At 44.4% G+C, this 17,944-nt stretch overlaps 1 protein-coding gene across 3 annotated transcripts in view; it reads left to right on the plus strand.

Moving 5' to 3' along the window:
• The window catches only part of MAST3 (microtubule associated serine/threonine kinase 3), a 194,460-nt gene that overhangs the window by 168,320 nt on the left and 8,196 nt on the right, over positions 1-17,944 (plus strand). For all 3 annotated transcript variants that reach the window (XM_069217416.1, XM_069217413.1, XM_069217414.1), the window contains 3 exons: positions 1,445-1,567; positions 4,786-4,922; positions 6,071-6,252. In XM_069217416.1, the coding sequence (XP_069073517.1) occupies positions 1,445-1,567; positions 4,786-4,922; positions 6,071-6,252 (442 nt within the window). The remainder of the gene's footprint in view (positions 1-1,444; positions 1,568-4,785; positions 4,923-6,070; positions 6,253-17,944) is intronic.

Genomic DNA, 17,944 nt, shown 5'->3' on the forward strand with positions numbered 1-17,944 from the left:
CCTTAAGAGATTTATTCCACCCAGGGTTCCTTCAGCTCCTCTATGAAACCGTAACATTGTACTTACCAGACTTACGGGTCCACCATTTGAACCCATGCACTCCTGTGCTTTACCATTCCTTTCATGGAAGGTTGCTTTTTTAGTAGCTATAACTTCTTTAAGAAGAGTTAGTGAAATACAAGCATTCACTTTAGAGGAATCCTTCGTCCAAATACATAAATACAATATAGTACTTAAAACAAATCTGAATTTCCTACCTAAGGTAGTTTCACCATTTCCTATTAATCAATCAGTAGAGTTGCCAGTCTTCTTCCCACAGCCAGACGCCGTCCACACAAGAGCTTTCCATACACTGGATGTTAAAAAGCTCTCATGTATTACATTGACAGGACAAAAAGTTTTAGTAAATCAAAACAACTATTCGTAGCTTTTTTAATGCCTCACAAGGGTAATCCAATTTCAAAGAAGGGATTAGCTAGATGGATAGTCAAGTGTATCCAAACTTGATATTTTAAAGCTAAAAGACAACTACCAGTAGCTCCTAGAGCACACTCTACCAGGGAAAAAGGTGCCTCTATGTCCTTTTTTGGGAAATATTCCAATAGCAGATATTTGTAAAGCTGCTACTTGGTCAACACTACACACATTTACTAAACACTACTGTGTAGATGTTCTGGCTCGTCAACAAGCAAATGTTGTCCAAGCAGTCCTTAGGACATTACTTCAAGCTACTCCAACTCCTACAGGCTAGCCACCGCTTTTTTGGGAGGGGACTGTTTTACAATCTATGCAGAGCATGTGTATCTGCAGCTACACATGCCATCAAATGGAAAATGTTACTTACCCAGGAGACATCTGTTCGTGGCATGTAGTGCTGCAGATTCACATGCGCCCTACCTCCTCCCTGGAAGTCGGTGATCATTGTAGTACAACATATTGTAAACATGTAAATGCATTGCATGGACATATTTTATTTACTATCTGCTTATACATATATACACTCTTTACTTCACCCGCCTGGGGGAAAACAATCTCACAAAGGGCTCGATGCCCATGTGCAGTATCACCGAGAGGAATCGTCACTCAATCTTGTGACTCAAAAATATTCTTCGAAGAAAAACGTGTAATGCTCCAAGCCCACCACTAGATGGCGGACTTATGCAAAGCATGTGAATCTACAGCTCTGTATGCCACGAACAGAGATCTACTGGGTAAGTAACATTTTCCTTTTTTTCCATTCCATATTGGGGTGAACTTTGTACTGAACAAAAAACGGCGGCAGATGAACGTGCACAACCTACACGTCCGCCACTTTTCCATTTTATCATCTTTGTTTCTGGTTATTGTTTCCTGTTTCTCTCTCTGCTTAGCTTTCATTTTTCCACTATCCCTTCCATCCAGTTTTTTAAAGACCTGATAGCCTGATATTTCTTCTTCCTTGCAGAGTGTCGAGGAGGGGAGCCCAGCTCACAAAGCCGGGCTGAGAGCCGGCGATCTCATCACGCATGTGAACGGAGAGTCGGTTCTAGGATTGGTGCACATGGATGTGGTGGAGCTTCTTCTGAAGGTATGTTAGTGGTCACGAGAGGCGGTCTCTTTACCTTGCTCGAGTGTCTGTAGACTCAGTACAAGAAGGTGTTAAATGAATGTCTGTAACATGGTGGTGTGACTGTCCAGACAGACGATGGTGTGCTCAGAGTGGGACACTGTGGGCTTGGAGTTGATGTGCTTTTTAATATTTTCGCGTTTTGCATATTGTTGGTGCCCACATTTGAAATGTGGAGTTAAATAAGATGACATTCTGAGCCTATCACGAGATTCTGGAAAAGGCACAGCATATCTTTCTGCAATAGGTGCACAATGGAAAACATTGATACAGACAAGTGGCGTTTTCTTTTCTGTGGTATGTACTTCTAGCTCGTAGATTACTACTAAGCATATAACTTTTTTTCACTTGAGGGGTTCATGGATCAGAGTAGGGAATAGTTACACACATTCTAGAGGGTGTAGGTCCCTCCGGCCAGCCTTCCCAGCTGAAATACATGTCACGGACAGCAATTTTTTTTTTTTTTTTTATTCTTTTTTTTAATACCTTCAGCCGAACATGGCTAAAGTAATTGGCAGAGCCCATAGGTTGCTTAGGTGAGACCAATTGATTTTGCCAGTGCTTTTCTGTATGTCTGGTGGCTCTAGTTTCCTCCTCCCAGCAATGTGGGGACTTGTGGCACTGGTCGTTTGCACTGTGGGGCCCAGTGGTGCTCAATCCTGAACTAAGATTGATGCCATCCTAATGCCGCAGAGTGCACCCTCTTCCACTGGCATGTTTCTGAAAACTTGGATCGCCACCGGCCATGATGGAAACAAGGAGCCCCGAAGTGGAGACGATAGTCCAAGGCCCACTGGCACCTTTATATCTTAACCACATGGTACTGAGAGTTTCTCCTCACACACACACGCATACCACCCGGCTTTCACAAGGACTTGTGTGTGAAGAGCGAGCTTTGCTAGCATTGCTGGTTCATCTGAGCACTTCCTGTGAGAGGAGACCTGCCGCATTATATCTGGGATTCTCAGCAACCGGGACAATGCTTTAGACTTCCAAGAACTGATCCCCTGCCCGGGGCCTTAGAATCTCCCAACACCTTGGGGGTGGAATTGACAAATTTAAGCTGCGTCCCTGGGCTTTCGTTCAATAATCGGAGCGTTCTGGGAGTTGTAGCGTTGGTTTGCTTTAATTAAACCCACTGAACATACATGCACACCTTAAACAATAATAAATAATTGAAAACCTCATGCTAAACGCAATGCCCTGTCAGCATGGTCTCTAAAGTTTGATTAGACAAGAAACACTGGTGAACACTGCAGTGCAGTACATGGAAGCTGATGAGGCGAGGCAGTGCTCTGCAGAGCAACATGCCGTAGACAAAATCTAATGTGAGGCGAACCCAGAGGACAGCAAGGCACGGTGCCCATGTCTCAGAGGTCAGTGATCTTGGGCACAAGTGTGTTGCCATTGCCCAACAGACACAGCAGTACAGCCTCTGAATTCAGCCCCTGCCAGAGGGTTTGGAGAACGGACGAAAGGCTTCTAACACATATAACTTTACTTTGGGTTGTGTCAGATAGGGAAAGTGGGGCAAGGATGAGCAGAACAACCCAGAGTGGAAGGGCAAGCAACATTGCGGTTGGGAAAGGACAAGCAACAGTGGGGACAAGCAACCATGTGGTTGGGGGAAGTAACAATGCAGGGCAGGAGAGGGCGAGCAACAAAAGCGCAAGCAGTAGAAGGACACTGAGCAGGGAAGCAGAACTTGAGTGGTGCCCTAGGGGAGGGACACAATCAAAGAGGAAGTGAAGCTGGCACATGCTGCCCAATGGGAAACCAGTAAATGAGTGACAATGAAGACAACCAATAGTAAGCAGTGGGTGGGCTCTAAGCCCCCTTTAAGTAAACAAAATATCTTGCAAGCAATACTGCATGCACTGTCTGAAATAGACCTAAAAATCATGGGCACGTGTGATAAGGAAGAAGGGAGCAACATGCTGGCCTTCCTGGCTAGTGCATCATTAAATGACATTTGCACAGCAGCCACGTGGTCTTACGTGCATATCTTCTCAAAGCATTACTGTGTGGGCAATAAATACATGTCTGAAAATATGTGCTCGCTTGATTCTAACCTTCCAGTTGAAAAGGCTGTTGTTATGAAATCAGTGTACAGAATGTGAATCTAGAAGAAATTCATGCTGCAAAGCAAAACAGTTACTCGCCTCTTGTGTTGCAGCTTGAAAAAATGTCAGGATTCACATCCTAACCTCCCGTCTCCCCAGATGAAGTGAAATTCAGGATGTTGTGCCTTCGGATCAGGAGAATGAGCGTTCTCTTACATCATTCCTTAAGTGTGGCCTGACTGCCCAAACCGCATCAGAGCCGCCTCCTCTCTGCTTGAATTCCGCAAGAGGCTGAATACCAGGCTTTCCAGTTAACTGACCTACCATAGGCAGGGCTAGGCGCACACACCGGCTCAGCGTAAGATACCCCTGTGGGTAATACTGTGCACTACAAATACACACAGCACAACAGCATACCAGTTTGAAAAGAAAGAAGGTAAGCAAGTTATAAGAAGAGGAAACTATATTAGGAAGTAACCAAAAGGAGAAACAAACCTAAAGATGGAGATTATGTCAAGATGTTTCTGGGGTGTACGTTGTCTGTATTTCAAGGAGAGTTCACGCTGCAAAAACTACTCCTACAGGAAAGTAACCATTTTGTTGTGGTGATGCAACACTGACAAGACGGCTAATTAAAACTTAAAAAACCCATGTCGACCATCAGTAGACAGTTCAATAAAAGTATTGATAAATATTGACTAATATAAGAGCAATTTTAAGAAGTGTAGATGGTAATCTTTCAAGCATCGGAAACCGGTGGATCTCAGCCCTGTGTTGAGACACCTCTTGCTCTTCTATAGTTTTCACATTTAATTGAAGTTGGGGCCCTGTGTGAGGTTTGACTTTTGTTTGCAGACAGAGTTCTTTGATCATCGTCCGGAAGCAAGAGACGGTCCTTGTGTGGTGGCCATGATTGTAGACATCTGGTTCCAGTCTGTAAATGAGGATTAAATCTGTTGCCAGTAGTCTGCACAGCCTGCAGCCAATGACTTTGTACCAGAGTGTCGGATGATGCTCTGCAGAAAGGAGCTACTAAACTTTCCTAACTTTATGCTGTTGCGCTTGGATAAGATTGTGCCGCAAAGGTAGAGCTCACTTTTCCTTTTCTCCCCGTAGAGTGGCAACAAGGTGGCCTTGAGAACCACGCCACTGGAGAACACTTCCATCAAGATTGGCCCAGCCAGAAAGAATAGCTCTAAAGGTCGAATGGCACGAAGAAGCAAGAAAAGCCGCAAAAGGGAAGGCCAGGACAGGTATGCAATATTCTCTGCATGATACAAAGTTGTGTGCCTGGAGTGACAGCCCCAAGGGTCCCTCAATCTACATTTGAGATTGTGTTGCCATGATGTACGAGGTTATCTTGTGTTGCTCCGACAAGGGCATCATCCAGGGAGGTTGTGTACCATAGGCAATCCTACCAGCCTGTGTATGTGATTACCCCTCCTTGAGCCGGAGTTGGCACTTTGGGTAAATGGTTGTGTAACCAACCTCCTCCAAAAAGTCTTTATGTAATAGGTTAGACTAATTTAGCTGGTCGACCTCGCCGCGTCTTCTGTCTGGTCATCGCTCTATTTCCAGCTCTTGGGCATCCTTTTTAATGCATTGTGACGGTTGTATTGATTTTTCATGCAGCATAATGTACCCTTGGCCTATGCTTCGGTCTGTGCATGTTGTTGTTTCGTATTCTCAGAATGTTTTTTGCCTGTCACCTCTTTGACTTTTGTTCCCCCAAGAAGCCCTATGTTTTGTCTGTATTGGAATATATTGAAGAAAGTGCTTACTCCATTCACATCCACGTGAAATCCTTGTCATGAACAGACACACTGTTGTGTGTGTGTGTGTCAATAATTGGTCCAGGTTTGCATTTGGCAAAATACAAACCATAGCAGTTTTTACCATTAATGGATTAAGTCACAAGTTTCTCCAAAGGCCAGGTCTAGTCATTTCACAGACAAACCTCTCTCAGTTCTCACTTTATCTGAAGTTCTAAGAGTGTTTGTGTTAATGGGATGGCTTCGCAATAGAAATTACATCCTTCCTAAATCTAGAGCAAGTTTGCACAAATCCACAAAATAATGTTCTCTTACCACAGTGCCATAGAGTAATCCTTATAACGTGAATATCTAAGAAGTCATTTTAAAAATAAAATTAGTTCTGAGGGTGTTTGCTCATCCCAAAGAAATTCATGCCATAGAGCATGCTGGGCTATTATTGAAATGATTTTGTCATCTGTTTTAAGTTGTGATTTCTAATGTTTGTACCTTGTGCTGTTTTGACAAGGATGATGTGCCCTTGAATGTAATTTCTAGTTAGCATTTCCAAGCAGGTGTTACATATAGTAGTGCTGTAAACCTTGTCTCAAGTTAATAATAATAAAAAAAAAATGTTTTGGCTGATTCAGAAGGCGCTCGCTTTTCAAGAAGATCTCCAAGCAGACCACAGTCCTCCACACCAGCCGCAGCTTTTCCTCCGGCCTCCACCATTCACTGTCCTCAACTGAGAGCCTTCCGGGGTCTCCTACGCACAGTGTTTCTCCCGGGCCAGCCACCCCCTGCCGCAGTCCTGCTCCAGAAACACTACCCGGTACGTAAAGAGTGCCACTGTTTGCCTCTGTCCACTAATCCAAACGGTACTCAAAATGTCTTATGTCCCAGTCAGTTGTTTCAGTAAGTCCCACTTTATTTGAAAATGTCCTCCTATATTACAGGTGAATATACCATTGTATGTTTTTTTTTTTTTTTTTTTTAATCTAAAAATGTCATTTTACTCGTCTCATACTCCGTATATATATATATATACATATATATATATATATATGTTCGATGGCATGTGTAGCTGCAGATACACATACTGTGCATTATCCTGCCATCTAGTGTTGGGCTCGGAGTGTTACAAGTTTTTTTTCTTTGAAGAAGTCTTTTCGAGTCACGAGATCGAGGGACTCCTCCCCTTTTGGCTCCATTGCGCATGGGCGTCGACTCCATCTTAGATTGTTTTCTTTCCGCCATCGGGTTCGGACGTGTTCCTCTTCGCTCCGTGTTTCGGTTCGGAAAGTTAGATAAATCTCAGAAAATTCGACAGTATTGTTTGCGTTCGGTATTGGGTTAGTAATAGCAGATCGACACCGAAGAAAAGAAGAGCTCCGGTAGCCCTTTGGGGCTTCCACTCCCCGGCGGGGCCTGGTCGGCCCGACCGCGTGCGTCTTCAAGGCTCATGGAACGGACCCCATTCCGCTTTTGCTCCAAATGCCACAATAAGTATCCTTATACAGACCAACATTTGGTCTGTAATTTGTGTTTGTCCCCCGAACACAAAGAGGATACCTGCGAGGCCTGTCGGGCATTTCGGTCAAAGAAGACGCTACGGGACCGGAGAGCTTGAAGGCTTCAAATGGCGTCGACGCCGTCAGGACACCACGACGTCGAAGAAGAGGAGACTTTCTCCATTCCTGATTCAGACTCGGACGAGACCGAAAGTGAGCAGCCGGCGAGGCAACAAACCGTGATTAAAACTGCCCCGGCCAAAACTCACACAAAGATAATAAAAGCCCAGGGGAGCCCACCGCCGGCAGGCCATGGCTTAACCCATAAGCACGGTGACCAACCATCGGCACCAAAAAAGGGCACACACACGTGTCGAAGACATCCGACTCCGGTCGAGATACCGGCACAGAGTTAACTCTGCACCGAGATACTGGCTCCGACCAAACTCGGCACCGAGAAATCGGCACCCCGAAACCAAAAAAAAGTGGCTTTGGAGCCGAAAAAGACTGCGGAAAAGGTTTTGGTGCCGAAACACCCAGCCTCGGAGCCAAAACAGAGCTCCTATTCAGAAGAACAAGGCCTTTCAGCACAACTACAGGGCCATAATTTGGACAGGAATTAGAGATGGGAGAGCCAGACTACACACAAAGAAGGCTCCATATTCAGAAGGACACAGGGAAAATAAGAACTCTTCCACCAATTAAAATGAAACGAAAACTCGCTTTCCAAGAAACAGAAAAACAGCCAAAAGCAAAAGTGGCTAAAGAAAAAACTCCACCACGTTTCTCACCACAGCCATCGCCACAGCACTCACCACAACTGTCACCAATTGCAACACCCCCAATGATGCAATCACCAACGCACACAGGGATGAGCCAGGATGACCCAGATGCATGGGATCTATATGATGCACCAGTATCTGACAATAGTCCGGATTGCTACCCGGCAAGACCATCACCACCAGAAGACAGTACTGCTTACATGCAGGTGGTGTCCAGAGCAGCTACTTTTCACAATGTAGCACTGCATGCAGAACCTATAGAGGATGACTTTTTATTCAATACCCTGTCATCAACACATAGCCAATACCAGAGTCTGCCTATGTTACCAGGCTTGTTAAAACATGCGAAACAGGTGTTTCAAGACCCCGTCAAAGGCAGAGCCATCACACCTAGGGTGGAGAAGAAATACAAACCTCCCCCTACGGACCCTGTGTACATCACGCAACAACTAACACCTGACTCGGTGGTAGTAGGGGCAGCCTAGAAAAGGGCAAACTCAGACTTCTGGGGATGCACCACCACCCGACAAAAAGTCGAAAGTTTGATGCAGCAGGAAAAAGGGTTGCAGCACAAGCAGCCAATCAGTGGCGTATTGCCAATTCCCAGGCTTTATTGGCAAGATATGACAGGGCTCATTGGGATGAAATGCAGCATTTCATTGAACATCTTCCCAAAGAGTTTCAAAAGCGTGCACAACCAGTGGTGGAGGAGGGCCAAAGTATCTCCAACAACCAGATACGATCGGCTGTGGACGCAGCGGACACAGCCGCCAGAACAGTGAACACGGCGGTCACTATTCGGAGACATGCATGGCTACGCACCTCCGGATTTAAGCCAGAGATCCAGCAGGCTGTGCTTAATATGCCTTTTAATGGACAGCAGTTGTTTGGGCCGGAGGTGGATACAGCTATAGAAAAGCTCAAGAAAGACACGGACACGGCCAAAGCCATGGGCGCGCTTTACTCCCCACAAAGCAGAGGCACCTTTAGGAAGCCACGCTTTAGAGGGGGGTTTCGAGCCCAAAGCACAGAACCTTCAACCTCACAGGCCAGACCCTCATACCTGGCCCAATACCAAAGAGGTTTTTGGGGTCAATATAGAGGTGGACAGTTTCCTAAAACACGAGGGAAATTCCAAAGCCCAAAAACCCCACAAACAAAACAGTGACTCCAATGTCACAAATCCCCAACACATAACACCAGTGGGGGGGAGACTCACAAATTATTACAAAAATTGGGAAGACATAACTACGGACTCGTGGGTCCTAGCCATTATCCAACATGGTTATTGCATAGAATTCCTACAATTACCACCAAATGTGCCTCCAAAAGCACACAACATTTCCAAACAGCACTTGGATCTATTCCAACTAGAAGTCCAAGCGTTATTACAAAAAGAGGCAATAGAACTAGTACCCAACCATCAGAAAGGAACAGGCGTTTATTCCCTGTATTTCCTAATACCAAAAAAGGACAAAACACTGAGACCCATCTTAGATCTCAGAACACTAAACCTTTACATCAAATCAGATCACTTTCAGATGGTGACACTTCAAGACGTGATTCCCTTACTCAAACAACAAGACTACATGTCAACATTAGATCTCAAGGATGCTTACTTCCACATACCCATACATCCTTCCCACAGGAAATACTTAAGGTTTGTAATCCAAGGAGTACATGACCAATTCAAAGTGTTACCATTCGGGATAACAACAGCACCAAGGGTATTTACAAAATGTCTTGCAGTAGTAGCTGCACATATCAGAAGACAGCTCATACACGTATTCCCGTACCTAGACGATTGGTTAATAAAAACCAGCACTCAGAAACAGGGTCTTCAACACACAACATACGTCATAGAAACCCTTCACAAGCTAGGGTTCTCAATAAACTGCCTAAAATCACACTTACATCCGTGTCAAATACAACAATACTTAGAAGCAACAATCAACACAAAAAAAGGGATTGCCACTCCAAGTCCACAAAGAGTACAAGCGTTCCAAAACATAGTACAAAGCATGCACCCAAATCAACAGTATCAAGTAAGGTTTGTGATGAAACTTCTAGGCATGATGTCTTCATGCATAGCCATTGTCCCAAACGCAAGGTTACACATGCGGCCCTTACAACAGTGTCTAGCGACACAATGGACACAAGCACAGGGTCAACTTCAAGATCTAGTGATGATAGACCGCCAAACACACTCCTCGTTTCAATGGTGAAATCCTATAAATTTAAACCAAGGGCGGCCTTTCCAGGAGCCAGTGCCTCAATACGTGATCACAACAGATGCTTCCATGGTAGGGTGGGGAGCACACGTCAACCAACACAGCATCCAGGGACAATGGAACACTCAACAAAGACAACTTCATATAAATCAACTAGAACTTCTAGCAGTGTTTCTAGCATTGAAAGAATTTCAACCGTTAATAGCCCACAAACAAATTCTTGTCAAAACAGACAACATGACAACAATGCATTACCTAAACAAACAGGGAGGGACACACTCATCACAGCTGTGTCTCTTAGCACAGAATATTTGGCATTGGGCAACTCACAATCACATTCGCCTAATAACACAATACATCCCAGGAATTAACAACCAGTTGGCCGACAATCTCAGTCGAGATCACCAACAGATACACGAATGGGAACTTCATCCCCAGATACTGCAAACCTACTTTCAAAAATGGGGAAGACCGCAAATAGACCTATTCGCAACAAAAGAAAACACAAAATGCCAAAACTTCGCATCCAGGTACCCACACCTTTACTCCAAGGGCAATGCGTTATGGATGAGTTGGTCAGGGATATTTGCTTATGCTTTTCCCCCTCTCCTTCCGTATCTAGTAAACAAATTGAGTCAAAACAAACTCAAACTAATACTAGTATCACCAACTTGGGCTCGCCAACCATGGTACACAACACTACTAGACCTGTCAGTAGTACCTCATATCAAGCTACCAAACAGACCAGATCTGTTAACTCAACACAAACAACAGATCAGACACCCGAATCCAGCATCGCTCAATCTAGCAATCTGGCTCCTGAAGTCTTAGAATTTGGACATCTAGACCTTACACAAGAATGTATGGAGGTCATTAAACAAGCTAGGAAACCTACTACAAGACATTGCTACGCAAATAAATGGAAAAGATTTGTTTATTACTGTCATAATAATCAAATTCAACCACTGCATGCGTCAACAAAAAACATTGTAAGCTACTTATTACACTTACAAAAATCCAAGCTAGCTTTTTCATCGATTAAAATACATCTCACAGCAATTTCTGCCTATCTGCAAATGACACATTCAACATCACTCTTTAGAATCCCAGTCATAAAAGCATTTATGGAGGGTCTAAAAAGAATCATTCCCCCAAGAACACCACCAGCTCCTTCATGGAATCTCAATATTTTATTAACACGACTCATGGGTCCACCATTTGAAACCATGCATTCTTGTGGGATGCAATACTTAACATGGAAAGTGGCCTTCCTAATAGCTATCACATCTCTTAGAAGAGTAAGTGAAATACAAGCAATTACCATACAGGAACCCTTTATACAAATACACAAACATAAAGTGGTTCTACGCACAAATCAATTTTTTTTACCAAAAGTTATATCACCGTTCCACTTAAATCAAACTGTGGAACTCCCAGTATTTTTTCCACAACCAGACTCTGTAGCTGAAAGAGCATTACATACATTAGACATCAAAAGGGCACTAATGTATTACATTGATAGAACCAAACAATTTCGCAAAACAAAACAATTGTTTGTAGCTTTTCAAAAACCTCATGCTGGAAATCCAATATCCAAACAAGGCATTGCCAGATGGATAGTTAAGTGTATTCAAACCTGCTATGAAACAGCTAAAAGAGACCTGCCTATTACACCAAAGGCACACTCCACTAGAAAGAAAGGCGCCACAATGGCCTTTCTAGGAAATATACCCATGACAGAAATCTATAAGGCAGCCACATGGTCTATGCCTCATACATTCACCAAACATTACTGTGTGGATGTGTTAACAACACAACCGGCCACAGTAGGACAAGCAGTATTACGGACATTATTTCAAACAACTTCAACTCCTACTGGCTAAACCACCGCTTTTGGGGAGATAACTGCTTACTAGTCTATGCACAGCATGTGTATCTGCAGCTACACATGCCATTGAACGGAAAATGTCACTTACCCAGTGTACATCTGTTCGTGGCATGAGACGCTGCAGATTCGCATGCGCCCTCCCACCTCCCCGGGAGCCTGTAGCCGTTATAAATTGATAAAAATAAACTTGTACATTTGTAAATCTATATCACTTTTAAACACATTATGTAAATACATACTTACTCCATTGCACGGGCACTATTACTGTATACACAACTCCTACCTCACCCTCTGCGGGGAAAACAATCTTAAGATGGAGTCGACGCCCATGCGCAATGGAGCCGAAAGGGGAGGAGTCCCTCGATCTCGTGACTCGAAAAGACTTCTTCAAAGAAAAACAACTTGTAACACTCCGAGCCCAACACTAGATGGCAGGATAATGCACAGCATATGAATCTGCAGCGTCTCATGCCACGAACAGATGTACACTGGGTAAGTGACATTTTCCATGTATATATATATATATAATGTTTGACGGCATGTTTTGCTGCAGATACACATGCTTTGCATAAGTCCGCCATCTAGTGTTGGGCTCAGAGCGTTACAAGTTGTTTTTCTCCGAAGAAGCTTTTTTTAGTCACAAGATCGAGTGACTCCTCCTCTCAGTGATAGTGCACATGGGCATAGAGTCCTTCCTTATATTGTTTTCTTTCCGCCGTCAGGTTCGAACGTTTTTCCTCTGGCTCCAGTAGATCTTGGTTCGGTCCTATCTGAACGTCTCTTCTTCCTATAAACGTTGGTATAGTTTTTGATCGCGGTTTTCTCACTTATATTTGACCCGATTGCAATCGTCGGAGTTGATTAAATGTCCTTTTTGGGCGACCGTGCCCTTCTTGGGCCTACTTCAACTCGTGGTTGTTGACCAAAGTCAGGCTGATGGAACGGACTCCATTTAGCTTTTGCCCTCGGTGTCATGCCAAGTTCCCATACACCGACCAACACTCAGTGTGCAACCTCTGTCTTTCTCCAGCTCACAGAGAAGATAGCTGTAAAGCGTGTTGATCCTTCCGTTCGAAGAAACTCTTAGGGATCGAAGAGCACGTCTGTTGGAGATGGCGTCAGAACAAACGCCCAACATTTTCAGAGAAGAACAAGCTCAAGCTGCGGTTTCCATTGTGCATTCGGCATCGACCTAACAGCGTGCCACACCTGTTTCGGGATTGAGTCGCAAAGCGGAGACCTCCACCTTGGAGCTGAAAAAACTGCCATCGAAATTGGAGCTGACATTCTCCGCCCGACTAAAACATTTTGTCTCCAAACTTTCGGAGCTGAAATTTGTAGGTGGAAAATATACTCAAAATACTGAGGAGTCTTCGTAAATAAGGCCCATATTAGAAGTAATGGACGCTAAACAGCACAAAATCCAGGTACACAAAGACACTAGCAGAATTATTGCTTCTCCTCCTCCTACAACAAAGAGAAAGTTAACTTTCCAAGAGACTCTAGAAGCTGGGCCTCCACCTGCTAAGATAGTTAAGCATAAGGAAAAACCAAAGGCACTACAACAGCCTTCACCACTGCATTCTCCTTTACTCCCTGCTTCTCCACCACCAGATACTCCACCACCTGCACAATTGTCTCCACAATCCCCTATCTCTACACATGGGAAAGATTTAGGTGATGCTCATTACAACGTAGATCCATAGGATTTATATGATTCAGACCCTTTACCACCCAATGATCCTGATTCATACCCGGCTAGGGGGCCATCTCCACCTGAAGATACTACTGCCTACAATAAGGTGCCTATCACAACGTGCAGTTGCATACCCATAGGGGATGATTTTTTATTCAGCACATTAACATCCACTCACAAAGAGTATCAATGTCTACCCATGCTCCCAGGCATGCAGGTGACATTTTCAAAGAGCCAGTAAAGTCTAGGGTTATTACACCAGGGGTAGACAAAAAATACAAACCTGCACCATCAGATCCACTTTTTATTACGCAACAATTGCCACCTGACTGTAGTTGTTAATGCAGTGGGGAAAAGGGCAAACAGCCAATCCACAGTGGATGCTCCTCCCCCAGACAAGGAGAGTCGTAAGTTTGATGCAACGGGGAAGAGAGTAGCAACTCAAGCTGCTAATCACTGGAGAATTGCAAATTCTCAAACTCTATTAGAAAGATACGATAGAGCTCATTGGGATGAGATGGAGGAGTTCTTACAGAACCTTCCACCAGAAAATGGAACATCAGATAGTTACGGCGGGCCAGGCTATCTCTAACAACCAAACCAAATTAGATCTGCCTTTTGATGCAGGGGACACAGTAGCAAGGGGTATTAACACCAGTGTGATTATTAGAAGGCACGCATGGCTAAGAACTTAGGGGTTCAAACCTAAAATACAACAGGCAGTGCTCAATATGCCTTTTGATAAGCAACACTTATTTGGCCCAGAAGTAGATACCACCTTAGAGAAACTAAAGAAAGACTCTGATACAGCTAAGGCTATGGGTGCCCTTTACACTACCCCTAATCAGGAAACGTTTCGTAGGTCCCAGTTTAGAAGTGGTTTTGAACCATCAACCTGAGAGCCGTCCACATCCCAACAGAAGCAAGGACAACAGTTTCACACCAGAGGTTCTTTCATAGGCTCTTACAAGGGAAATAACTTCAGAGGTAGAGGTAAATCCACCACCACAAGAGGTTCCTCCACCTCAACTAAACAGTGACGTTCTGCACATCCCCACACAGTATGCATCTCCTGTTGGAGGAAGACTGGGAATTTCTACAAACAATGGTACAACATTACAACTACATCACAAGCTCCCAAACAGACAGGACATATTGACTCAAAACAAAGGTCAAATCTGGCATCCCAATCCCAGTATGCTCAACCTGGCGATTTGGCTCCTAAGGTCATAGAGTTTGGAAATTTACAGCTTCCATTAGAATGTATGAACATTCTAAAACAAGCATGGAAACATACAACCAGAGAGTGTTATGCAGCTAAATGGAAACGTTTTGTATATTACTTTCAATCCAAAAACATTGATCCACTTAAAGCATTAATACAGGATATTGTCTGTTATTTGCTTACTTTACAAAAAAACAAATCTTGCATACTCATCTATTAAAATTAATTTAACAGGAATAGCTGCTTACCTACAAAACAGAGAGCATACTTCTCTCTTTAGGATTCATGTCATAAAAGCTTTTATGGAAGGCCTTAAAAGAGTTATTCCACCTAGAGCTCTACCAGCTTCTGCCTGGAATCTTAACATTGTGCTCACAAGGCTTATGGTTCTACCATTTGAACCCATTCATTCTTGCACTCTTCAGTTTCTCTCATGGAAGGTTACTTTTCGAGTAGCAATTACTTCATTAAGGAGAGTAAGTGAAATTCAGGCATTCACTTTAGAAGAACCTTTCTTCCAAATTCACAAAAATAAAATAGTACTCAGAACAATCCCAAAATTCCTACCAAAAGTAGTTTCACCATTTCACATCAATCAGTCAGTAGAATTACCAGTCTTCTTTCCACAGCCAGATTCAGTTGCTGAGAGAGCTCTTCACACTCTTGATGTCAAAAGAGCTGTCGTATTACGTAGATAGAACAAAAGATTATAGGAAATCTAAACAACTTTTTGTAGCTTTCCAACAACCTCGTAAAGGTAATCCTATTTCAAAACAAGGATTAGCCAGATGGATAGTAAAGTGTATTCAAACTTGCTATCTTAAAGCTAAAAGACGGCTATTAGCAACTCCTAAAGCACATTCTACTAGAAAGAAAGGAGCTTCAATGGCGTTCTTAGGAAACATAACAATGGCAGACATTTGCAAAGCAGCCACATGGTCCACACCACACACATTTACTAAACACTACTGTGTGGATGGGTTATCTCGTCAACAAGCAAATGTTGGTCAAGCAGTGCTTAAAACACTATTTCAAACCACTCCATCTCCCACAACCTAGCCACCTCACATTTTGGGAGGGGACTGCATTTCAGTGTGTGCAAAGCACGTGTATCTGCAGCTACACGTGCCATTGAACGGAAAATGTTACTTATCCAGTAGACATCTGTTTGTGGCAAGTAGTGCTGCAGATTCACATGCGCCCTCCCTCCTCCCCAGATGCCTGTAGCCCTTGTAGTACTATCTTTATGTTTATATGTATGTTCAGTGGCATGTGTAGCTGCAGATACACATGCTGTGCATTATCCTGCCATCTAGTGTTGGGCTCGGAGTGTTGCAAGTTGTTTTTCTTCGAAAAAGTATTTTCGAGTCACGAGACCAAGGGACTCCTCCCTTTCGGCTCCATTGCGCATGGGCGTCGACTCCATCTTAGATTGTTTTCTTTCCGCCATCGGGTTCGGACGTGTTCCTCTTCACTCCGTATTTCGAATCGGGAAAGTTAGCTAAATATCGAAAATTCGACGGTATTGTTCGGGCTCGGTACCGGTTTAGTGTTAGCGTATCAACACCGATAGTAGAAGCGCTCCGGCGGCCCTTCGGGGCTTCCGCTCTTCAGCGGGGCCTGGTCGGACCGACCGCATCCATCGAATAAACTAATGGACCAGACCCCCTTCCACTTCTGTCCGAAGTGCCACTCGAAGTATCCTTATACAGACCGACACTTGGTCTGTAATCTGTGATTATCACCAGAACACAGGGAGGATACTTGTGAGGCCTGTCGGGCGTTTCGATCAAAAAAGACCCTACGTGATCGAAGAGTGAGAACCTGCAGGAAAACAATTTAACAAAGGACTCGATGCCCATGCGCATGGTTACCGAGAGGAGGAATCACTCGATATCAAAACTCAAAAAAGCTTCTTCAAAGAAAAAACAACTTGTAACACTCTGAGCCCGACACTAGATGGCGGACTTATGCAAAGCATGTGAATCTGCAGCACTACATGCCACGAACAGATGTCTGCTGGGTAAATAACATTTTCCATATATATATATGTTTGATGGCATGTGTAGCTGCAGATACACTTGCTTTGCACATCCCGCCATCTAGTGTTGGGCTCGGAGTGTTACAAGTTGTTTTTCTTCGAAGAAGTCTTTTCGAGTCACGAGATGGAGGGACTCCTCCCCTTTCGGCTCCATTGCGCATGGGCGTCGACTCCATCTTAGTTTTTTTTTTTTCCCCCATCGGGTTCGGACGTGTTCCTTTTCGCTCCGCGTTTCGGTTCGGAAAGATAGTTAGAATCTTGGAAAAATCGTCGGTATTGTTTGCGTTCGGTATCGGGTTTGTTACAACAGATCGACACCGAATTTTGAAGAGTTCCAGTGGCCCTTCGGGTGTTTCGATCCCCCGTCGGGGCCTGGTCGGCCCGACCACGTGTCTCTTCAAGGCTAATGGAACGGACCCCATTCTGCTTCTGCCCCAAATGTCACAACAAGTATCCTTATACAGATCAGCATCTGGTCTGTAACTTGTGTTTGTCTCCAGAACACAAAGAAGATACTTGTGAAGCCTGTCGAGCGTTTCGGTCGAGGAAGACATTAAGAGACCGAAGAGCGAGAAGACTACAAATGGCGTTGGCGCCGACAGGACAAAAACACTTGGAGGAGGAAGAAGAAACCTTCTCCATCGAGGATTCGGACTCGGACGAGGTCGATCCCGAACAGACGCCGAAAACCGTGAGTAAGACGTCAACACACAAAACTCACGGAAAGACCACTAAAGCCCAGGGGACGCCACCGCCAGCAGGCCATGGCTTAACCCGAAAAATAGGTGACGGATCATCGGCACCGAAAAAGGGCACGCATGTGTCGAAGACATCCGACTCCGGTCGAGATACTGGCACAGAGCAGACTCGACCCCGAGACAGCGGGTCAGAGCAAGTTCGGCACCGAGATGGCGGCACCGAAATGATTCGGCACCGAGAGACCGGAACGCCAAAAATTTAAGTGTCGTCGGAGCCGAAAAAGACAGCCGAAAACGGTTCCATTCCGAAACATCCGGCCTCGGAACCAAAAACAGGTTCCTACACAGAGGAACAGGGACTGTCCTCACAAATGCAAGGACATAAGTTCGGACAAGAACTGGAGTCAATGGAGCCAGAATGCACTCAGAGAAGGCTCCACATCCAAAAAGAC

This window comes from Pleurodeles waltl, chromosome 12, assembly GCF_031143425.1.
Source record: "Pleurodeles waltl isolate 20211129_DDA chromosome 12, aPleWal1.hap1.20221129, whole genome shotgun sequence".
In the NCBI taxonomy this organism is placed as follows: domain Eukaryota; kingdom Metazoa; phylum Chordata; class Amphibia; order Caudata; family Salamandridae; genus Pleurodeles; species Pleurodeles waltl.